This window comes from Pteronotus mesoamericanus, unplaced genomic scaffold (genome assembly GCF_021234165.1).
Source record: "Pteronotus mesoamericanus isolate MK-2021 breed Mesoamerican mustached bat unplaced genomic scaffold, CSHL_Meso_final contig_73, whole genome shotgun sequence".
NCBI lineage: Eukaryota > Metazoa > Chordata > Mammalia > Chiroptera > Mormoopidae > Pteronotus > Pteronotus mesoamericanus.
The window spans coordinates 17,806,840-17,831,074 of NW_026555245.1; the positions used below are offsets into that span (position 1 = coordinate 17,806,840).

A 24,235-nucleotide genomic window follows, 5' to 3' on the forward strand; every position below is an offset into this window, starting at 1 on the left:
CGTTTATCGAGCTCCGTGTGAAGATTATGGAAAGACCCTCTATCCTCATTATTAGTGTCTTCACCATCAGTAGGCGAAGGAAGCCCCTCTTCCCATTTTGCACTTGAGGGGACTGAGGCACAGAAAAATAATCGACCAAGGTCACTTAATCAGTGGATCAACCAGCCTGGAGCCCAGGCTGTCTGCCTCTTATTGCCTCAGTATTTCATCTGCTAGCCAGTTTGTGCAACTTTGGATTCCTTTTAAATTTTCCCAGAAAAATGCAGATAATTTCCTATTTAATATTGGAGTTCCTTATACTTCTTAAGCTCAAATCCCCCTCCCTCCAGCCCTCTGCTTCCACACCTCACCTCTCAGCAGTTGGTGGGGCTGTCATTTTCCGGGGGAGTCCGGGGCCAGGGAATGGAGTGTAATTTAACTGGACCCGGTACAGCTCCTTGCCCACACGTACAGCAGATGGAGTGCAGGGAGAGTAAGACAGGTGGGGAGAGGAGGTCGTAGGGAGATAGGTAGGGAAGTCTGGAGGAAGCAGGGGGACTGTTGCATACGTTTTTTTGCTAGGGGTCGGGGGAGCGTGCTGGCGAGGTAATTGTCCTGGGCCTACCTACCAGATCCCCGTGGGCCCAGTAGCTCCAGGAAGCCCTCAGGAGCCACTTTCTTCACTTCTGGTTGGATGCTGCTCCAGGGAAGCCGCCAGGCTCTGATCCGCGTTCTGAGGGCCTCGCTCCCTTTGTTTGCTCCCGGGAGCCTGCTCCACTGTCCTTGGGTGCCCGCTGCCTCCCCACCCCCCATCTTCCAGCTTGGCTTCAGCTGGTGTAGTTTACTGTACACATACCTCACTTGTTTCCTCTTTATATAGCAGCGTTTTCAACTCGAACTAACTCAAGGGCTGCCCATCTGGTTTATTTTAGTAAACAGCTGCTCACACCCCTTTCCCCTCCTGTTCCTTCTTGGTCCCTCTTCTCCCCAATCTAGTTACCTCAAATTAACAAACCTTTCTTGATTTTGTTTATTAATATTCATAATAGCCGGTGAAAGGCTAATGATTTCCTGACTCCCCCAAGCAATGAATAAAAACTTAGTAGTATACACAGCCCCCCCTCTCCAGGTGGAGGTGGGTGAGTGGGCTGTAGATTGCATACACTTCATGAAGCTTGTGTTTGCAAAGGCAGAAATGTAGCTAGCAGGGGGAGTCACAGAGACAAAAAACAACAACCCAGAATGAGTTGGTCAAAACGTGCTGTGTCCTGTTAAAGGAAGGCTGCTCAAAATGTTAGATCCTAAAATGAGAAGGGGTGCAGGGGAATAAAATAGAAAAAGGAAATCCATTGTGAATCTTTCTGGCTGGGGGCGAAGAGCTCCACAAAATTTCTGAGACTTAAGAGCTTAAGAACAGAGGTTGACATACATACACCCAAGCTGCTCGCCAGTCCACTGTCCCCAAGACCAGTGCCTTGACCTAGGGCTCCTCTTTAAACCTCAGTCCCGTCATTGGAAAAACGGGGAAAATAATTCTTCTGCAGTCAAGAATCTAAACTAACATAGACGAACAAATACGCTTTTATAAGTATAAGCAGCAACACCAAAATTAAAATTCACTGCTGTTATTTGGTGGTGTCAAGCAAGGGGACGCCTGTCCCCTGTCTGAGCATACACAGCTCCCAAGTCACCCTCCAAGATGCCCAGAGCTGCTGAGCTGCCCATAAGAATAAGCAGGACTGTTTCTCTACTTCCTTCACTGGCCATCGCAAGCGGTTCTAGGGATAAGTCCCCGCACAAAGGGAAATCACAGTGCCTGGTCACGAGGAAAGGACTTTCCAACCTGGTCAAAGGTTCGAGAATACCTGTGCCTAACAGTTCGCGGTAGATTCACAGAAATCCTTAAGCTCCCATATTCCAAATCTCGGAGCTTGGTTAACTTCTAACTTCCTGAGATGTTCCCGAGAAAATAACATTAGATTCAGTTCAGCAATTTCCGTCCTTTAACAAATATTTATTGCGGGCCTACTATGTGCTCAGTGCAATGGCACTCAATTTCCTAATTTGTCTCCTAAACCGATCTTGAGCGGTATTATTTAGAGGTGTAACTAGAAAAGCGTTTAAGTAAATTTTAAATTTACTTCAAGAAATAGAATGCAGCATTGAATTGGGGGACTGATTCCTTTTAACATGTTAATTTAACTTTTATTAAAGATTATGTAAGGATTTTTGAGGCAGACAGTAGGTCTTTTTTTCTTTATAAATTCTTGCACACTAAAATAATAATCTTTTTATAAAAAGAACTTCGTTTAAAAACACGCTTAGAGTGAATGTATTGCACCTAAATCTCTTAAAAGCAAGTGTGTCCGTTCTACTTCAAATCAACTGTTTGAAAGCGAAAAAAATGCAACGGACACAGGTAATTTGGGGACCTGCCTGCCTCACAGGCATGGCGAAAGTTAACGAGAAACTACTTGTATTTCGAAGACTAGAGGCGCTAGTCACAAAAATATCTACAGGTCATTTGTCCGCTAACCCCCGCGCTGCGGTGCAAGGTAACTATTGATTTACTCTTGCAGAAGACAGTACAGATGCCGCCGTGCACCCGATTAGAGGCGCTTCTTTTTTGCGCCCAATCTGCGTTAAAGATCGAGTCGCAGAAATACTGGTGATGCTGACAGCGGAGAGATCAACAGTAGCTTTCTATCTCTGCCGTGCCGTCTATTACCTTCTCCTGTGGGCAACGCGATTCCTAACAGTGTGTGTCTGTTTCCTTGTCGGGGAGATAAATGGCGACTTCACCTCCGCAGGCGCCGTCACGCTTCGGGTTTAGCGTCGGAACCGGCTACCCCGCTGCACCGAAGGCGGCGCGGGAGCATTCTGACGGAGCGCGGCTGGGAGGAGCGTGGCTGCCGCCAGGCGGGGACCGGGCAGGGGGGGCGGTGAAGCTCAGGGTCGGCGCGCCTCGACCAATCAGCGTGCACACCGCCTGACAACTGGCCAATCAGCGGGCGCGAAGTTCGGGGGCCCGAACGGATAATACTAGGAAAAGGGAGCGGAGGCAGGAGACTGCAGCTAGGAGCTCTGCGTCTCACGTCGCTGTGTGCGTTCGCCAGCCCAAAGAGCACTCGGTCTGAGGCAGGCCAGGGCGGCCCGACCCTTCCTTCCCAGCCTGGGGTAGAGGAAGCCGAAAGTAGCTTCAGCGAGGTGAAGTGCCCGGGGCAGCTGTGGACCGATCTTTTGCAGAGACCGGGATGTGTGGGGCGAGGCCGTAAGGACTTGACTCACCTTCTCCATCCCCTTTCTACCCTACTCCCCGTCCAGTGGGCTCCGGGCCTCCAGCTCTCAGCGCCCCCCTCCCCCGCCCCCCCCTGTTTCGTGGCAGGGTGTGGCGACCCCGATTTCTGTTTGCAACACAGCCAGCAGTCCAAGAGCGAGGTCCCAAGGCTGGATATCTTTTGCCTCGGCCGCTAGCCCGGGCTTCAGAGTCTGGGTGAGTGCTGTGATGTTGCCGGGGTCAGGGAGGGCAAAGGGTGAGAATCACCTTTCCTTATCTTTTCTGTTTTTCTTGGAAATCTTGCCTTAAAGTGCAAACCATGCTCGATATGCAGAGAGCCGCGCGGCTCAGCTCAGCCCAAACACTGTTGTCGATGCTGGAAAGGCATTTGCATCTCTTTGCCCAGCGTCCCTGTGGGACTGTAATGCCAGCCCAACACCTTGGTTATTAGTCACTTATTAGCTGGGGTGGGAAAGGGGATGAGAGTACCTCTCCAAGCCTACGGAGGGGTCTTTGTGAGGGTGTAGGTGGATGTGAGACATTTGGGAGCCATAGGGCGGTACCTCTCTGAAGGGCCCCTTGTGAAGCAAAGGAAAATAATTCTTCCATAAAGATTTTTTTAGTAATTATTTTTATATTCATCATGGCCATACCAGTTGGGTACGGGGAAGTCTGACAAATGGCCTAAGCTGGCTTATTTGAAGACAATGCCTCTGTGTGTGTGATCAGTGCATTTACGCAGGGTCTACCCCGAAAGCGTGTGTACAGCTAGAGAGGGATGTGGTTAAAGGTCAGGTGCTCAGAGACCTTAAAATTAATAGATAAAAAACCTTGTTGGGTTGGGATCCCTGGGGGCCCTAAAGACACAAGACAGGCATGTGTGACTTGGATGTGAGGAAGTGATAAAAAACAGGGCTCCGCAATCGGCTTGGAGGCAGGCAGACCGGGAGGTCTGGGCCCAAGGCCTGGGGATAGTGCCTCACTGCGGTGGGTTTTGGGTTTGTTTTTTTTTTTTTTTTCCTGTCTCCCAGACTGCAGGAGACTGAGCGTGGGCCCGAGCGAAGCGCCACGCGCCATGGCCGACCGGCAGGCGGGCCCGGCGGCCGGGGACTGGGAGATCGACGTGGAGAGCCTGGAGCTAGAGGAGGACGGCCGCGGGGCGCCGCCGCCAACGCCGCCTGGGCCCAGCCCGCCGCCGGCCGAGGAGGATGGTGAGGATGACGACGAAGAGGATGAGGATGACGACGACGTGGAGGACGAGGGCGACGGCGAGGAAGCAGGCGCGTCCCCAGGGAGGTCCTGTCGGCCACAGCAGCACGGGCTCACCGAGCCGAGGCCGCCACCAGCGCCGCAGGCCTCTCAAGCCCCCGCCGGGCACCCGGAGCGCGGCGTGCACGCGGGCGGCGGCGCGGAGCCGCGCAAGCTGAGCCGCACGCCGAAGTGCGCGCGCTGCCGCAACCATGGCGTAGTGTCCTGCCTCAAAGGTCACAAACGCTTCTGCCGCTGGCGTGACTGCCAGTGTGCCAACTGCCTACTGGTGGTGGAGCGGCAGCGCGTCATGGCGGCCCAGGTGGCGCTCCGGAGGCAGCAGGCCACAGAGGTGCGTACTGCCGGGGCGTCCGAGTCTCCGTGGGTGTCGGGGAGCCGGAGGGGACGAAGCTGCGCCCCGCACACGAGGGCTCAGGGCCTCGGGGTGCCTGGCTCTTCCTCGGAAGTATGGTTAGTACACTTCTCCCAACGCCGGCCTGCAGGGTCGGAAGGGAGGATGCCCTGAGCTTCGCTGAGCACTTCGTAAAAAGATTTTGTGTTAAAAAGCATTTAGGCCCTGGAAGTCATTAGGCCTGCTCGGGATATAGTGGGAATAGCATTTTTTCTTTCTTTTTTAATATTTTGAAATTTATTTCGGTGGTGTTGGGAGGAGGAGGGTTAGAGTGTGGCGCCCATCTCGATGCTCAGTGCTGTCCTCTTGTTGATGGCGAAACAGACCACGCAGAACACAGGTTGCTTCCACTGTCCTGAGCTATTTACTGTAGGCTGAATGTGGTGCCCATTTTACAGGTGAGATCAGAAGTGGCGTGGGAAGTTAGGTGTCCGCAGCTCAAGGTCATGCAGCCGCAGCTCCTAGCCCGGAGAATTTCCTTAAAAACGGTTGGAGGGGGTGTCTGCCGCCCCCCACCGTGAGGCCCCCGGCTGTGAGAAGTACCCAGGATTTTCTTTAAAGGAGAGGTGCTGCTTCTTGAACGTCTGACTTAATGTTTCCATGTGTTCCTGCACCGGGGGAGAGAGAGGGCGAGGGAGGCTACGCGCGGCCCCCTTCCACACTCAGGGCAGGGGAAAGATTTTTCATTTTCCTTTTTTGGCCAGGAGGGGCTGGGAAAGTGAACCTCTGTACACACCGAAAATAATGACCCTAATGGAAAGCCTACCAAGGCCCTTGAGAGCGAGCTGGGTGCCCCAGGTGGCTCAAGTCCGGGTTCGCACTTGGGCTCCTCTCGGGTCTTGTGCGTTTCACCACGGACCCTGGGACCCTGCGTTCCCTCTTGCACCTCCTGGGCTGGACATGAGGCCAGAAGGGCCCATAAACCAACCCACCAGGCGGTGACTGCGGGAGCAAGGCACCCTTATCCTGCGTCCCTCGTGGCTTGGGAGGGTTTTGTTCACCTTCTTGAGTTCCAGTCGCCCAGGGAACAATCCAGAGTTTTCAGCCAGAACAGAGAAGAGTCTAAGAGCTAGGCACCCTCATATCTATCCCCCAATCCCATCACCCACCTTACTAGTCCTATTGTGGGGAGAAACCAGCGGCGAGTCATTGCCCAATAGCACACCATGGGCGCCTTCAGGCGCAGACGATATGGTGCGCAGCGGCCGCGGCAGCGCAGCTCTCTCTCAGGGCCCAGGACCGGCACCCACTGTCTACGGTGGATTTCCTTCCTCCAAGTTGTTCCCCCAGTTCTGGCTGCTGGGCGTGTCTGGGGTGACTTGCAAAGCAACCCTAGAGAGAGCCAGGGCCCTGCTCACCAGTTGGTGGCCTCCGACAGAGCTAGCTCGTTGCCTTGGAATTAAGGAGTGCTAATATTAATTCACATGGAATAATTTTCACATGGGATAGAAAAAATGAATACATTTGGACCGGGGAGAGTTACCGATACCCTTTCCTTCTAGCTTTTCTCCCCCGTTTTCTTTCAAGGCATTATTGATTGTTTCTTGTGTTTACAGGACAAGAAGGGGCTTTCTGGGAAACAGAATAACTTCGAGCGCAAAGCCGTGTATCAGAGGCAAGTCAGGGCACCCAGTTTGCTGGCCAAAAGTATTTTAGAAGGTAAAGCAACATAAAATCATTCCTTTAGCTTTTAAAACCAAGTTCTGAGTGATTCTCATCATTCTGGCATATGGTATTTTTATTAACCTGTGAAGGAGCAATTTGAGTGGAATGTACCTTTTGTTAGAAGGTTTTGCTCCAGGAAGGAAATCAGGATGTGGGAAAAATGAATACTTCCCCTTTTTGTTACAGATAATTTTGTTGTCTACTTAAGAGTTAATGGGTTAGCAGGGAGTGCACATGAAATTTGCCCTAGTGTGAGGGATGTACAAAGATACACTGCCAAGTGATCCCAGAGCAGATGTCCTGGAAGGAAATAAATTTAAAAAACTTATTTAGTTGTTGGAGCTAAGTAGAGTATGTCAAGTGAGGAGTTTAACAGCTATCAACTAACACTTCTAGTCTGGGCAATCCAACCTCTAATCCCACTTATTTTCATTTTATCATTTCCCTCCATGGATTATCTATAATTGTGGTTTTTCCACACACTATTTTGTCAGTTTAACAGTTGAGATTGTAGGATCAAACAAGCAAAGTGAAGGCTGAGTTTGAGCAGTGTGAAATCTTTAACCCTCTCCATGTTTTCACTTTCTTCAAAGTCTGAGGATACATTAATTTCTCTTAAAGCACTACTGATTTTTCAAATCATCTCTGGGTATGGAATTTAATTATTAACCTGATAATACATTGACTACCTTTCACTATTTAAGAAGAAGAAAACTTTATATTTACTCTAATTGCTGCTTCAAAGATTTGGGTTGAAAAGCAGATTTTTATTTTTAAAATAGACATTTGAATTTTGTTTTTTCTTATGTAACTTCTGAACTGAATTGGTCTGGACAGACTTTAAAGTTTGTTCATGTGTTACCCTCTGCAGTGTACTTCTGACCTTAGAATGGTTTCTGATGTATTAAAAGTGAATTTGATTACAAACTGGGTAAACAGATTTATAACCATAGGGCCTACATTGCTAAATTGAAATTGTGCCAATGCAATTTGAGAAGTGGGAGGAGGAAATGCAATAGTAAATTGGAGTAAATAACTTTCTGAGAAAAAATGTACCATAGAAAAGGAAACATTAATTTTCAAATTTTATTTTATTTGCAAATGAGCATAAGTTTGTCAGTATGTAAACACAAACATTACATTGGATCATTCAAACAAATTTGATAGTGGTGAGTGCTTGGGGATGATGAAAGTATTTTATACCACCAAGAAATCTGTCTATATTGTTATGCTAATTTTTGTTTTTGACTTCATAAATTTGTATTGACTTAATCTATGTTCTAATGATTGCTTGTTCAACCATTTGTGTATCTGGCCAACATGATTAGTGCTTGGGAAAAATGTATTAGAGAAGTTATTTTCAACATATCAGGGTATCTCAGCACCAGCCTGCACTTCTGTTTGTACTGGTAGTCAGGGGTAGGGGCCTGGTTCAGTGTTCACCACAGGCAGAATCTGTTTGACTAGTTAACAGCTCTTTCTAGTTTCCTTATGTCTTTTCTGTGTTTCCTTATGTCTTTTCTGTTTTTCTCCTCACTAATCTGCTTTAACTTTCTCTTTTTTCCTAGTTCTCCTTGGATTATTCTTCAACTGTAACAGTGTGTACATAATGAACCATCTTTAGAAAATAAAAGTGACATCAGCTCTAGGTATAGATATCTTTTTTAATAATGGAAAAAAGATGACATGGATAGTAATAAATTATTGATTGAAGTAAGATTAGCAGCCTTATTCTTAATGTGTAGGAGCCTGGGAAGTATATTAAAATTTTAGCCAGTTACACTTGTCAAAGTAAACAAACACACTTACAAGTACTAAAACAACAGTAACAAAAAGTTAGAACACGGATATCTTTCCCCCAAAGGGAACAATTTTAAATTGAACCAATACTTTTGTTTTCTATATAAAAATATTAGTGATACAGAACTATAAACACTTGTTCTGCCAATTTGCAGTGTTTCTGTTGCCTTCTGGATTTCCAGATTTTTTCCCCCCTAGATGTTAATCTCTTTCATATGCAATGCTTGCTTATTCTAGGCTACCGCCCCATTCCAGCAGAGACTTATGTGGGAGGGAGCTTACCTCTACCTCCCCCAGTAAGTGACCGGATGAGGAAAAGGCGAGCCTTTGCTGATAAAGAGTTGGAGAACATTATGCTGGAGAGAGAATATAAAGAGAGGGAGATGTTGGAAGCTTCCCAAGCTGCTGCCTTGTTCCTGCCCAACCGCATGGTGCATGGACCTGAATACAACTCCTACAAAGGTGCCTACAGCCCCACCCCAGGGGAACCACCAAACAAAGACTTCTGTAATTTTTTGCCCACCTGCCTTGATCTAACCATGCAGTATTCAGGGTCTGGGAATATGGAACTAATTTCTTCTAATGTCAGTGTGGCCACGACTTACAGACAATATCCCTTGTCCTCCAGATTTTTAGTTTGGCCCAAGTGTGGCCCCATTAGTGACACTCTCCTCTACCAGCAGTGCCTGCTAAACGCCACCACCTCAGTTCAAGCCCTGAAACCTGGGGCCGGCTGGGACTTGAAGGGAGTACAAGTCCAGGATGGACTCGTTGCAGAGCACGACATGATGCCACCGAAACTGGAAGGCTCTCTGGTGCTGCCTCACACCCCTGAGGTCCAGACCTTAAGCAGTGACCTTCAGGGTCACCAGGCTGTCCCTGAGAGATCTGCATTCTCCCCACCCCGACGGAATTTCTCTCCGATTGTTGACACGGACTCCCTGGCAGCTCAAGGGCACATCTTAACCAAGATCAGCAAAGAAAGCACCAGGCACCCTCTGCCACTTAAACATAATCCATTCCACTCATTATTCCAGCAAACTCTTAATGACAAATCAGGTTCTGAGTTGAAAACACCATTTGTCAAAGAGGCCTTTGAAGAGGCCCCTAAGAAACACAGAGAGTGTTTAGTCAAGGAGAACCAGAAGTACACATTTACAATAGATAGATGTGCAAAAGACCTTTTTGTAGCCAAACAAGTTGGAACAAAACTCTCGGTGAATGAACCGCTGTCATTTTCTGTTGAGTCTATTCTCAAGAGGCCTTCATCTGCCATCACTCACATCTCTCAGTGAAAGCCTGCTGAAATGGAAAGCTGAATTTTCTGCAGTCTCAGAAGGTTCTTACCAGTTGCTGAATTTTTTTTAAAGAAAAAAGCTAAGATGTTTGTATAAAGGAATTTCTACTGTAAATGATGGTGATTAAAAAAATTTATATGCATGTCCTTCTTCTCACCACATGTTTAAATTTAAAAATGGAATTTGCTTATGTGCAAATTGTGAAGTTTCACACTTTACACATTATTTCAGAAAGCAATAAAATTGACACTGCCTTGTAAAAGACCCAGTATTGGCTGAAGTAAATAGTTGTCTCTGTCTAGGCGAAGAAGCTATTGTCCATGAAATGTGATCCTTATTTTTCTATGATTCTTTGTATATTCAAGTGCTTTTAATGGTCCCTGGGGGCCACAGGAGAACCCTTATAATGCCTTAGTTTTTGCATTTTGGAGGGCATATAAATTTAGTTATTCAATACTGAGGCAAAATAGCTTTACAGCGAACATAGGGAAGCTTTTCATGTTTATAGAATCATAATTTTGTGTGATTGGACATAGTTGAATTAAATTGAAGAGAAATCAGGTTTAATATCTTGTTTATATGATGACATGGGTTCTTAGAATGTATCTCTTAACTCGCTGGGTTCCAGTGCCCTTCCCTGATGGGGATGTGTTACGTAGAGTCTCGAGCTTCTTTTCTCAATTGAACCTTTATACTATGGTTTTGGGGTTGCTAGGAGCCCAGAGCAGATTCTCTTGTAGGGTGCAGTCAGTTTCAACCACGATGGCACATGGTTGGGCCCCCTCGCACCCTTTATGTTACTTCCATTTCCAAAGGACTGGTGACTGGTTTAGAGGCGGGTCCAGGACTCTCAGCTGTGCCCAGAGTATCAGCTTTATGTGTCTCACATTTTGACCAGTATCAAAGGTTTTCAATGTAATTCTTTCCTGAGTTAAAAGCTTTTACTATTCAAATTGCTTCATCTGCCTGTTGGCAGGTAGGGGGAAGCCACCAGATGTTTATCACAGCATGAGGGTGGCTTCTTGATCCTTAAACTTTTCCCCTCTGTTTTTTAAGCTCAACAAAACGTTAACTGTTGTTCTATGTGATTGATAAAGTAAGACCTCATTTGTGGGCCTCTAATTAAGTTCTAAGATGTTTCAGTCATTTCAACACAGAGAATCGAGAGCCAAATATCTCACCTTTTAATTTTGCCACGGAGTGAGTTTATTTTCAGCTCTGCCCTCATTTGGATGGCAAGACTATTAGGTGGGCATGTGGAATGTGCTAAGAAATTTGGCAGTTTAAAGAGTTCCTTGCTCTGGAAAACATTTAAAATTATTGAAAGATGATTTTGCTACTGATGAGCTCATGTAAATCTCTAGGGGTTCTCTGAATTGTTGCTTAAAATTAGCATCAGTTTCAAAAACAGCAAGCCAAAACTTAGATTGATTTTCAGATTGTATTTGTAAAATATTACTTGTTTTTGTTGAGTCAAATTTGCTTATTTTTAGGGTTGCAAAAGCCAGAGCAAATGGAAGTTTGCCAGAGGAAAAGAAAATGAAAGCAGGCAGAGATCCCAGTATCTGTTGAAGATTATCATTAAGTGGAAAAAATATTTTCTAGCCATGAATGCCCTGGTGTGAGAGACAGTCTCACTGCAGTTACCCCTGCCCCCACTCAGTCATCTTTGCTTTATCTATATTGTTATTAATTTTTATCTTCCTATCAGGAATTTATTTTTTTTTGTCAAGTGTTAAAAGTAAAAATAGCATTGAAATCTAACTGCTGCAAGGTAATTGGGGAAAACTATAAATCTACATAAAAAAATCTCAAGGAGAAGGCCTTCTTCATCCAAACATGGATTTTCCTTCTTTCTTACTTTGTTGCAGTTTTTTGAATACTTATATTTATTTGTCAATTATATCTTTCTTGTGTTTAATGAAAATTCTGGGTGTCTTTTCTGTCCTCTCTTTATATCATTTTAATCTCAATGGGTGAATCCAGTGGGCTGTAGGTATTAGTGGTTTTCCTTACATTACCAGGGACGAGAACTTTATTGTTCTTGGACACTTAGGAGGGTCAGTACTTTGCTTGGTGAATTTGTCAGCACACCATTCAGTAATTCTGTTTAATGGTGAGTTCCTGGAATGGCAGACCCGCCGGCTTTCCCATCAGCCACTCAGTGAGAGGTTTGTGCTTGGCTTTTTGCTTCTTTTAATCATTTTGCTCCCATAAAAGCTCCTTTTGACTATAAAAAGTCTTCAAAGGACACTGTCATTGACGTATTAAATCAAACTTATGCTTCAATTTAAGCATTTTCTATGTTCAAGGCAATAAATGGATGTGGCTTTAATCATTTTAAGAATGTAATCAGCCTTTTTCTCAATTTAACTCATTATATATTAATGCAGCTTTAATGACATTATTTTCCTTCCATCTCAACTGATCTAGCATTATTATTTTTTGCTCTATTTGCAGTTTTGAATAGTTAATAGTAGAAAATAGTGTATTTAAAAGAGCTCCTTTTTAACCCTTTGGTGGCAGACGTAGGAAAAAAACCTAGGCAAAGCTATAATGTAGAAAAGTTGCTTCCCTTCTCTTTTTTTAAAAAGCTAGTTCTTTTAATTTAGTTAAAAATATATGTTTTTAGGTGTGGTAAAATCCAAATAACAAAGTTTATCATCTTAACCAGTTTTAAGTGTACAGTTTACTGGTATTAAACACATTCACATTACTGTGCAACTGTTGACACCATCCATTCACAGAGCTCTCTTTATCTTGCACAACTGAAACTCAGTGCTCATTAGGCAGTAACGCCTTCCTACCCTCAGACCCTGGCAATTTTTCTGTCTATAAATTTGACTACTCCAGATAGTTCATATAAGTGAAATCATGCTGTATTTGTCCTTTTGTGACTTGCTTATTTCACTTAGAATAGTGTCTTCAAGGTTCATTCATTTTGTAGCATGTATCAGAATTTCCTTCCTTGTAAAGACTGAGTAATATTCCATTGTATGTATATATCACATCTTGTTTATCCAGTCATCTGTGGGTTGCTTTCCCTTTTTAGCTATTGTGAATAATGCTACTATGAACATGGGTGTACAAATATCTTTTTGCCTGCTCCTCACTTCCTGATTTCACTTTCTTCCCATCTTCAGAAGCTCAGTTTTCTCAAATATATACCCCTTCCACACTATCCCTCTCCCCAGCTCATAGACCATCTCCACTCCTCGCCTAGGCAACACCGCTGTGCCCAGAGAGGCTCCAGTATCAGTTGTGGTCTTTTTAATGTGATTGCCTGTGTGTAACACAGCATCTGCATTTAAAAGCTTAATTCTAATTGTGGAATGAAAGGCTTCTGTTACCTTGTATTAAAGACCTTTCTGGAATTTCTTCTGCAAAGTCTCAGAAGGGCTAAAGAGCAAAGAAATGGCTGAAGGACAAGATGAAGAAAGAAGGAGAATCCACAATTACCTGTAAAATAATAAAGACATCACTTAGTATTAATGTTGGGTTTTTCAATCAGTGCTGGACTTCTCACTGCCCTCCCTGATTTTATTTATTTTTGGATTAACTTCCTTTGTTCCTATTCTAGGTCTGTAAGCTCAGGCTTATTTTCTTCTAGGGTCTACCTTGTGGGACTAATAGTTCTTGAGATGCTGGATGCTGCAATATATAAACTTGGGTTTGTGGCACCAACCTTTATATATTTTAATGATTGTACCAAACGTTTATCATATCTACCACCCTTTAGTTATTTTGATTTTTAACTTATATCTAAACACATTTAGGGTATGCTAGATAGAGACACCTGAAATAGGTTGGCATCTGATGTAATGAAAAATGTGTCATAATAATAATTAACATGTGTTTAGTGCCTGCTAATTAAAGCACATTCACATTTATCTCTTTTGTTCCTCGTATAAATTCTATATAAAACTGGCAAATGGCCATATCAATAATTGGATCTACATCTCTGTATGTGTATATGGGAGATTTTTTCCCAATATGTATGACTCAATATGGCCTAATCTATCTCTTAAGAGTTTGTACGTAAATGTTTAGTGCATCAAATGCTTGTAATCTATACTACATGTGATAAATTACGTGTGTATAATGTTACCTGTATGACTACGTACATCTCTATGTAATACACACACAATTTCATGCAGTCGGGAGAACAATTGAGATAAAGAACTAGAAAGGGACCTACTGGGGAAGGACAACTAACTGACAGTTCCAGCTGTCACACATTTGGATTCACTGTGGTGTTTATACTAAGGCCACACTTTTCCCAAGTTGCTTCCAGCAAGTGACAGAGTAGAGTGGGGTTGCTAGAATGAAATCATTTCTTTCCTACTATGGGACCCCTCTAACAGGCATCTTTTGTTGGGGAACATCCAAAAAACATCCAAGTATTTTGTTATGGATATTTTAGGAGCCTAAAAATGAGCACCACCATTATATGCCTAGAGTTCAGTCAAGAAGTAGAACAAAGGAGTTGGCATTTGGAGATCAGAATATACCTTACCTAACTTTATTACCGATTGTGATTATACCAGAGAATGACATATCCAGGAGCAAGAGGACTTCATGGATTCATTTCCAAAACTAACCCCTAGAATTGATCTCTAATACTAAAGCCCAGGATGAAATAGAAGTAGCCACCTGGAAACAGCCCATACTGGCTCACCATACCTCCCCTGCATGCAGAGAATCATTGAGTGTTTCCATTCTCTGTATGCAGCTTCTTGAAAGAAAGTGGGGAGAAATAGGCAGAGCTATTCATGCCTCCTTCCCTATTCCATACTCACCAATCATGTAAGTTACCATAACCTCCACCCTTTGATTAACATATAATTTGTTATTATTTCTTTGTTTTGAATTGAAATCAATCCAAGGACTACAAATCCTAGAAGAGTTCAGATCATTGCTGAAGGTACAAGCTATGGGGCAAGGAATGGTGTGATTACTTTATATGCATTAACTAGACTGGAGACCGTGTGCACCTTTTTTTCTTTAGAACAAATATAAAAACTAGAGGAATGACTTCATTTACCCCTGATGGAATTAAGACATTAAGTATAAAAGTGGTGGCAAGTACTGAAGTATTTTTTCACTAATGAGTATATCATTTGATATTATTAAGTAGCATGACCCATGGGGTTGTACTTCTATCATTCATCACCAAACTGTCATGGATTTTCATCATAAAAATTAGTTATCATATGAAGGTACCTGAGATATTGTGAAAGTAATCAAGCCAAACTAATGTTTTCTCTTTTGACAGGCTCACCAGAGAGGTTTCAGGTATGAGAATGCCAAATACAAGATATGTCTCAATTCAGCAAGACATTTAACAAAGTCTTCCATGATAAAAAATTTTAGGATGGAAAATAGTGAAGTGAGGTGTATTTTTTAGCTGTTTGAACAGCTACCTTCAAAAGACTTTGAGTAATAAATCCATGCCAATTTTGAGGACAGTTTTTAGTCTTATAACTCATGGTTCTCTTATTCTGGATCATCTTGGCTAGCAAATGAAGGCATGAACAGTTTGTTGTCAATCTTTGGATGACATTAAGTTGAGAGGTCTGACTGCTATTGTTTATGGCAGATTAGGCTTTACTGGGACTGTTCATCAAGGGGAAAATCCTATTTGGATTTCAAAAACAACTGTCACACAACTATGAAACTATATGTCGAGGGAGATTTGACTTGACATTAGTTTATGTGAAATTGATCTGGGAGTCGTAGGAGATCATGAAGCTCAAAAAAGAACCAAGAATGAATACAGTTAATGTATTATAGAATTGTATACCTGAAACCTATACAATTTTATTAAACAATGTCTCCCCAATAAATTCAATTACAAAAAAAATAAAACAAGAATGAGTCATGGCTATAATAAATGGCTAATGCAAACTTAGATTCTGTTAATAGAGTCTCCAGATCAAGGGGAATGCTAACTACAGTGCTTCCCCACCCCATCAGATCACATCTGAGATTTTATATCCAGTTCTGTGCATTGAACTTTTAATGGGGACATTGATGGACTTGGTTTGATAGGAGGAATAGAACCAAGGATGAGGATGTTGAAAGGTCTTCCAGTCTTGTGTGGGTAGAGACAGTTAAGGACATTGAGAATGATGACTTGGAGAAGAGATATCTTAAGGGAGAAGGGCTTATTCGTGTTTTCACATATTTGAAATATTGTCATTTTGAGGAAGGAATTAAGGTGCCTTGGGAGTCTCTAGAAGAAACAATCAGGGCTAAGAAGAGGTTGTTACGGCGGATGAGAGAGAGCTCAGTTAAAGGGGGACCATGTTTCATTCTGGGTTGTCCATGAATGGACATTTCCTTCACAAGGCAGATTAGTTCATTTATGGACAACCCATAAATCTAAGATACGGCTTCTGAAAATTTATAATCTGGGAAGTTAATGTAGATTATATTCATTACTCTCCATTATACTTTGTGAGTGCAGACAGCCCTCTGCTTCCAAACTTCCTCTCTCCTACGTGGAGCGAGCCCACAGTTATTTCCTCTCATGTCAGGCATGGATTTGTTTGGATGTGACTCAGCTCTCTTTCACTCTCCCTCTCAATAGTTTTTATTTCAATCAGAACTTTTTAAAATGAAGCTTGTAGATTCAGGAGCTCCCTCTAGGAAAGCAGTGGGTTTAGCCTGAGCTGCCCCAATTTGTTAGGAAACTCAAGCTTGGTGGCAGTGGCCACAAAATCAACAAAAGATCGTCATTCTTCAACACACATACTAAAGCATTGGAGGGCCCAGTGCAATCCACAACTCGAAATGCCCTGAAGCACTTGCTGTTAATGATGACCTTGCATAAAACACTTGCAAAAGCCCAGTGAAAAACAAACACAAAATTCCCATTACTGTCTTTTGAGGTAACAGTTCTGAAGGTTCAGGGCAGGCAGAGAGCAGGTGGGTAAATGAGGGAAGCTGTGTGATTGTGTGATTGTTCTGGAATTCAGTTCCGTTTAATGAACATTTACTGGGAACGTTCTGGGTGCCAGATACATGCCTGTAATTGGGCCTGTGTGTTATTTAGGTTCTTCGAAGTGGGAAAAAACTCCAGAGGCCTATTTAACTTATTTTTAAAGAGAGTTCATGTTAAGGAGAGATAAGGAAGATGGAAATCTTGACCCTCAGGAGGTCTAACAAAGACTGGAACATGGTCTGGGCACTAGAAGGTGGTTTAGCCCAGGTCTAGCAACCTTACTTCCTGTTGTTCCCCTGGCAGCTAAGTAAATGCATGACCCAGGGAAAGTATTAGAAATTGCTAGTTGCCTATTCAATATCCACTCTTCTCTTCTTTAGTAACAGAGCCCCCATTTTATCTGGACTGCCAACGTGCCCAGCAGAAAGGCTGCATTACCCAGCCTAGTTTGCATCTAAGTGTGGCCATCAAGATGTAGGTGAACAGTCATGGGTGGGACTTCAGGAAATTTCTCTAAAGAGGACTGAAACAGCAGGGAGGAGTGCCATTTTCAGGGACTAAAACAACAAGGAGGAGTGCCTTTTTCGTTTTCTTTCTTTCTGGAATTTGGAACTCTAGTAGTCTCTTGTGACCTTGAGCTTGGAGCCATGTTCAAAGGAGTTTGGAGCAGAGAAAATAAAAGCAGACTGGATGCCTGTTCACTTTGAGGATCATCTATACCAGCTCTGGATTGCTTTCCTCTGTTTGTTCATCTTTTATGAGAGATAATAACTCTTTATGTGTATGAGCCATTGTCTTTAGGTCTTAGTACAAACAGCTGAATATAATTCCTCCTGATAAAGAAGGGCTTATACATTTGGTTGTAGTGTCTCCTGGTTGTGCCTGCTTTTCCTGTGGTTCCCACTCTATTATCTTAATTTTCTTTCTCCACATGACTTCTCTTTTCTGTCATCTCTGTGTGTCTCTTTTGGCTTCTTTCTCTACCACCCCTACTCCTCATACTGTAAGTCCTTTTCTCAGAGCTAAGAGTGGTAACTGATGAGTTTAGTCAATCCCTGTTGTCTCCTTTTGGCCAAGGCTTACAGGTAAGGTACTTGCATTCGTTTCTGTGGGGAGTCATGTGGAATAAGCCATGATAATCTCACAAATGAAACACCTCATTGGAAGCCTGGATGTAGTGGATCTAGGAATATAATAAATTCCTCTCCCAGATTAGTTTAAAATAGTTTAAAATTAGAATAAGAATGGTTGCTGCACTCCCAGAGCTGAGAGTCCACTGAAGGAGAAACATCCATATGCTTAATGTTTTGTTTTGTTTTTCAAAATCCATTTCCAACTATGAGTCAGATGTTACTAATAGTAGCTAACATTTATTCTGGTCTTTGTTTTTCACCTGATACTTTGTATGCTTATTTAATCCACACAATTTTTAACTTGTGAATTAGGTATAATTGTTATTCTTATTTTACATATAAGGATTGAGGCTTAAAGAAGTGAGGCAACTCGCCCAGTATCATGTATATGTGATGTGACTGCATAGAGAAGAATCCAAGGTCATTGGATTCATTCAGAGTTTTTACTCCTAACCATCTTAACCAGTGTCTCACATCATCTCCCAGAAATGAACAAAGAGCTCATTTTCATGGAAGCACCTTGCTATAGGAAGAAGGATACAGAGGTGGGAAGTTGGAGTTCTAACCTCAATTCTTCCTCTCCTTGACCTTTTACTTCTCTGGATCTCACATTTTCTCCATCTGTAAAATGAGGGAAGTCAATGAAGTGGACCTTAAAGACTTGGCTGTTGAAAGGCCTGAGTTTGAATCCTGCCTGGGTCATGTGGTTGTCACATGGCAGGAGGACCCAACAGAACCAACTGAGTTGTGGGAGCTCTGGCCAATCCAGTCAGCCTAGGCTCCACCTGTAGCATTAATCCTCGAGGAAGAGACTTTTTAAAAATATACTTCTTATAGAATAGAGCTAAATTTTCCAGGGGCACATGTGAGGCATGAACCAGAGGATGTGTTTGAAGAAGCTAACCCTAATGCTGAAAAGCCTACAAGAGGAAACAGACATGGCTCATAGTAACTAACTCAGTTCTAGTCTACCAATTTTTATGTGGCATTTCCCCCTCCTTTCCCCACTCACATAAATGACTAATATTCTTAATGTGAACCTGTTCACTTAGATTACTTCCAGGAGGCAGCATGGCAACCTGGAATACATATGGGCTTGGAGTCAAGTTAAACCTGGGTTTAAACTCAGCCTCCTCGGCAAATCATGTCACCTCTCTGAGCTTCTTGTCTCCCCACCCGCTGTGTGATGGAGAAATTACCAGCACAGAGAATTGCAAGAATTAAATGAAGATAATGTATATAAAGTGCGTGATTTATAATTAAGTCACTCTTTTGACCTTAGACTCATGGTATACGCCCAAGAAAGAATTTCCTTCTTATCAAGAGCTTGTAACTTTCAACAGCCCATGAAGAGAGTTGAGTGGTTTCAAGAACTAATTATTAAGGTGGAAACGTTTAGTCTCAAGATTCCATAGAATCGCAACCTTTTATTTTTTAATCTTATAATAAATGTAAAATTATAAAAGCAAACTAAATGTAGATGGAATACACAATAATAAAAAGTAGCCATTCTGTACCCACTTGTGATGTGGACCTCTTTTCTAGCTTTTAAATTACTAAACAAAATAGGTGAAGAATGATCATGGTATAAAACTACAAAAAGGTATACGAGGGGGGAACCCAAAAAACCCCTGGAATTTATTCATAAAAAACTGTGTATTTTTACATGTTTAAACTGCAGTCACCTTCAAAGTACTCTCCATTTGATGCAATACACCTATCGAGATGTTTTCTCTACTGCTAAAAACAGTTTTGAACTCATTGATTTTGATGCCTTTTAGTGCTTCTGTCATTTTTTGTTTCATCTCTTGCACATTGGTGAAACCTTTCCGTTAAGGAATTTTTTCATCTGGGGAAACAAACAAAAAAAGGCGCTTGGGGTGAGATTGGGTGAATAGGAAAGGTGGGGCAGGGGGATCATGCCTTTTTTGGTCAGCATGGTGTGGACAGGTTCGCTTGTAAATCACCCATCATGAAATGTATGAATGCATTCAAAGATTTTTCCAGAAAAATTCACTGAAGCCAAGTGCACCTTCTCACAACAATGCCAGCTGGTACACTGATACAGATGGGTTCTTAGAGCACTCACCTAGTGGGAGAAGCCTGAACTACAGAGGACCACCCTCCAAAAAATGATAATTCCAGGTTTTTTGGGTACTCCCTCATATAGTACCTCCCCTTACCCATGGCGCATACCTTCCAAGACCCCTGTGGATGCCTGAAACTATGGATAGTACCAAACCCTATATGTACTATGATTTTTCCTATACATACATACCTATGATAAAGTTTAATTTATCAACTAGGCACAGTGAGAGATTAACAATAATAACTCTAAAATAGAGCAATCATAACTATACTGTAACAACAGTTATGTGAATATGGTCTCTTTCAAAATATTTTCTTGTACTGTTTTCACCCTTCTTGTGATGAAGTAAGATGAGATGATATAATATCTAAAGGAGGTGAATGACCTAGGCATTGTGATATAGTATTAGGCTACTATTGACCTTCTGATGAGATGTCAAAAGGAGGACCATCTGCCTGGGGTGATCCCGGATCGTAGAGCCAAGCCAGTGTTGGTGGTTGGATGTCAGAAGCTGATGGTGTTGATGATGGGGGATCCTGATAGTTGGAAGGTTTTTGGTTTTTTTTTGCTGAACCTTTTTGAAGAACATTGTAATTGGAAGTTATATCTTGTTGTTTTTTATTTAAATTAAAAAAAAATTTTTATGCTCTTACAGTTGTCCCAATTTCCCCCCTTGCTCCCCTTACTGCAGCACCGCCCCCCGCTTCCTGCAGTCAGTCCTCACATCATTGTTCATGTCCATGGGTCATGCATATTTGTTCTTTGTCTGGTCCCTTCACCTTCTTTCAACCAGTCCCAACCTCTCCACTCCACTCTTACAGCTCTCAGTCTATTCCTTGTTTCCGTGCCTCCTATTCTATTTTGCTTGTTAGTTTATTTCTTTCCTTAGATTCCAGTAATAAGTAAGATCATATGTTATTTGTCTTTCATTGTCTGGCTTATTTCACTTAGTATAATAGTCTCCAGCTCCATCTACACTGTCACAAAAGGTAAGAATTGATTTTTTTCCCCCTGCTGCGTAGTATTTCATTGTGTAAATGTACCATAGCTTTTTTATCTACTCATCTGATGATGGGCACTTAGGCTGTTTCCAAATCTTGGCTATTGTAAATAACGCTGCGATGAACATAGAGTGAATATATTCTTTTGACTTGGTTTTTTGGGTACTCCCTCATATAGTACCTCCCCTTACCCATGTCTTGGTGTTTCCAGATTCTTTGGCTATATTTCTAGAAGTGTCATTGCTGGATTTATCTTTCTCTTAAAGGAAGCACTTTATGGCTTCTTTTGGCATATCTGAATTGCCAGTATCACTACACTTGTGCTTGGGGCCGTTATTGAGTGAAATAATGGTTGCTTGAACACAAGCGCTGTGATATCGTGACAGCCAATCTGGTACTGGAGATGGCTACTAAGTGACTAAGGGGCGGGGACTATATACAGCACGGGTACCATGGAGAGAGGGATAATTCATAACCTGGTTGGGACTGACCAGCACAGTGTGAGATTTCATCATACTGCTCAGAATGGCATTCAATGTAAAACTTGTGAATTCTTTGTTTCTGTAATTTTCCATATAACATTTTCAGATTGCTGTTGACTGAGAGGTAACTGAAACTTGGAAAGCAAAACCAGGATGAGGGGGGGACTACTGTACAGTGCAAAGTAAGGCTTCTTATTCCTGTCCTTTAAATCCTTTCTCCGGAGGCACCTAGTGTTGCCAGTTTGTTATGTGCTGTTTCAGAGATAGTCTAGGAACATACATGCATGAGTGGGAACATGTATGTGCATAGTTATGCCCTTTGCCCTTTCCACTTCATAGCATATCTTGGAGATCATTCTGTGCCAATTCATACAGATATGCTTTAATGTTGATTCAGACTGTTGGACTCTGTCTTGGATGGGTTCTTAGAGATGACCTAGTACAACACTTCATTGCACAGATGTGGACACTGTGGCCCACAGAGTAGGTGTGAATTGTTTAAGTTTGCAGATCCCTTGATTTTCATTCAACCAGTTTTTAGTGCCATCATGCTTTGTATGAGTGTAGGTGTATGAACATGCACATATGTGTGAGCATATTGGTCAGTAAGTTAGCTAATACTTATTTACTACTTATGATGTGATAAGTTTCATTTAAAAGTCATAACAAGAGCTATAGATAGAAATGACGAGAGTGAGACTTAGGTAGTTAAATAATTTGCCCAAGGTTTCTGATTCTTTCCAACTCTAAAACCCATACCCTTATGGACTGTATTCTACTTTCCCTCTTCCTCTTGGAGGGGACAGGATGGGGAAAGAATAAGGACAGAGTAAAGATAACAGGTTTTGGTGAAACATAAAGCACTTTTGATAAAACAAATGACTTTGTTGACTTTTGATGGAAAGGCACATTATGTATGTTGGGAGAGGAGAGGGTAACCAGGAAGACTGGTCATTAGGAGATATGGTTGAAAGTTTCCTGCAGGCGTGGTGAGAATATCACAGCTTCATGGTGGAGGCCCACTCATGTAGGTCTGTTCTCAATGGGACACTGCCAACTGACTTCACATCCATAAGGATCAAACTTGCCAGTCAGCCTGGCCAGCATTCCTCTTCCTTTTAAACCATGGAGCATGCCACCCAGTTTCATTATGGCTTCTCAGCTTGTTGTGAGACCTTCCCACTTTCCCCAGGAGAGTGCTCCATTCATTGGATGTTGGAGGACGAAGTCACCTGGGCCATCCTCACTCTGTGACAGCGCTGATGAGAGGAAAACATCATCACACCTCTTACCTATGTTAAAGGGTCAGGTTGGTTGTTTTTAACTTAACTGCCACTGATATCTTGCCCCTTGAATGGAAGACATGGTCCAAAATCAGTGGAAAGGCAGGTAGAGTTGAAAAATACAACCCTCTACCCCACACTTAAGCTCTCCTGGAGTTCTTAGAGTAAAGGTGCTCAGAGTTTTACATATATAAAAATCATCTGGTGTTTGTGTTCACAATGCAATTTCTAAGATGCTTCTCCAAAGATTCTGATCCAGTAGATCTAGGACAGGGTCCAGGAATGTGCATCTTGGATGAATAATTCTCTCTTATTGCAGACCAGGTCTCCTTCTGAAGCATTATATTCTTATACATTTCCCCCCTGAAAATACTGAATTCCTGCTCTTGTTCTCAGTTAAAAGTCCTGAGAAACAACTCTGATTAGACAGGCATGGGTAAAATACCACCCCTGGACCAATCATCCTTGGCCGGGAAGGTGGGGACACAAACCATAGGCAAGGGTATCAGAGACCAGAAAAGAGACTCCTGAGTCAGATAGACCTCATTTCGTGCCCACCACAGTGCAATGGTCCTCCATCCTTCCAAGTGCCCAGGCAACTCTGCATTTCCTGCCAAAACTCTGTGTACCTGGTAGGCTTCTGTGCTGATCCCCAGGTGCAGAAACCTGGAGGAACTCTGGATGATCACATACAAATCTCTGGGTCAGGGGGAAAGATTCTCTTGGCCAAAGGAGAAAGTGTGGGAAAGGTGTAGAGAAATTTCTTGTACCTGCATCCTAAATGGATACACATTTCTTAGATACAGGGGTGAACACGAGTCCTTTGACATTTTATTTTCTCCATGAAAAGGCAGGTCAAACCACTAGCTCATTCATTTACCTTCCTACCTTTGAAAAGATGCAGCCTACTTCTCCATCTTCCACATATTCAATAGAGACACTTACTGGGTTTTGTATCACAAACAGTTTTTTGGAAGAAGGTGTTTGCTGAAGCAGCAGATTCCCCTGATTGATTCTTTATTTTGTGCATTAAAATATAATAGGTCTGCTGTTGTAATCCTGGAGCAGAAAGAACATAAAAGGCGTTTGATCTCTGGTTCATGATGGAACTCCTCAGGTCTTGGACAGATTATTTCTGAATAGGTGCCCTTTGCCCGGAATTCCAGCGAGTACTCCAGGGTCAAAGATAAACTGTGTATCCAGAGATGAAAGGACAGTTGTTTCCCCACAAAGCCTCATAAATCAGTTTCGTACTGTTTCTGTTTTATTTTATTTTATTTCTTCTGGCACCACAACATTGGGGCTGTTTGATGCATTTAACTGAAAATATTTGTATAGGACCCTTCGGTTTTCCTTTGTGATGAAAAGTGTTACCTAAAAAAACGAGCTGATAAACTGAGAGGCAAAGTGAAGTGAACATCCACCCAGCATCCGGCTCTCAGAGTCAACATCTGATTGTACTTAGTGGGGAGGAAACTTTAAAAAACCCAATCCAACTTTCATTTCTTGCCTCTTTTATCCTTAAGCTCAGCAATAAACTAGCACTCTTTGGTTAAAAAGTCAAGGGAACAGATGTATAATTCTGGTGCTTCAGCATCTATATTTCAAGTGGAGCATTGAAA

At 42.7% G+C, this 24,235-nt stretch overlaps 1 protein-coding gene across 4 annotated transcripts; it reads left to right on the forward strand.

Moving 5' to 3' along the window:
- The first annotated feature begins 3,048 nt into the window (after window positions 1-3,048).
- On the forward strand, window positions 3,049-11,227 carry DMRT2 (doublesex and mab-3 related transcription factor 2). Of its 4 annotated transcripts, XM_054583276.1 has the most exons (6): window positions 3,229-3,250; window positions 3,365-3,472; window positions 4,295-4,856; window positions 6,473-6,575; window positions 8,150-8,230; window positions 11,173-11,227. In XM_054583276.1, the coding sequence occupies exons 1-5, from the start codon at window positions 3,234-3,236 to the stop codon at window positions 8,203-8,205; spliced, it is 846 nt and encodes a 281-aa protein (XP_054439251.1). In that variant the 5' UTR covers window positions 3,229-3,233; the 3' UTR covers window positions 8,206-8,230; window positions 11,173-11,227. The 4 variants fall into 4 exon arrangements, with proteins under 4 accessions (XP_054439250.1, XP_054439251.1, XP_054439248.1 ...); XM_054583273.1 differs by lacking the exons at window positions 8,150-8,230; window positions 11,173-11,227 and adding an exon at window positions 8,619-9,909; XM_054583275.1 differs by lacking the exons at window positions 3,229-3,250; window positions 3,365-3,472; window positions 8,150-8,230; window positions 11,173-11,227 and adding exons at window positions 3,049-3,186; window positions 8,619-9,909 and having other exon boundaries at window positions 4,288-4,856.
- The last annotated feature ends 13,008 nt before the right edge of the window (window positions 11,228-24,235 follow it).

What these genes read in the sequence shown, in the direction of transcription:
- DMRT2 (XM_054583273.1), top strand. An exon ending in GCCCGGGCTTCAGAGTCTGG is followed by an intron (nt 3,473 to 4,294) that starts GTGAGTGCTGTG and finishes CCCAGACTGCAG; the next exon opens with GAGACTGAGCGTGGGCCCGA. An exon ending in GGAGGCAGCAGGCCACAGAG is followed by an intron (nt 4,857 to 6,472) that starts GTGCGTACTGCC and finishes TTGTGTTTACAG; the next exon opens with GACAAGAAGGGGCTTTCTGG.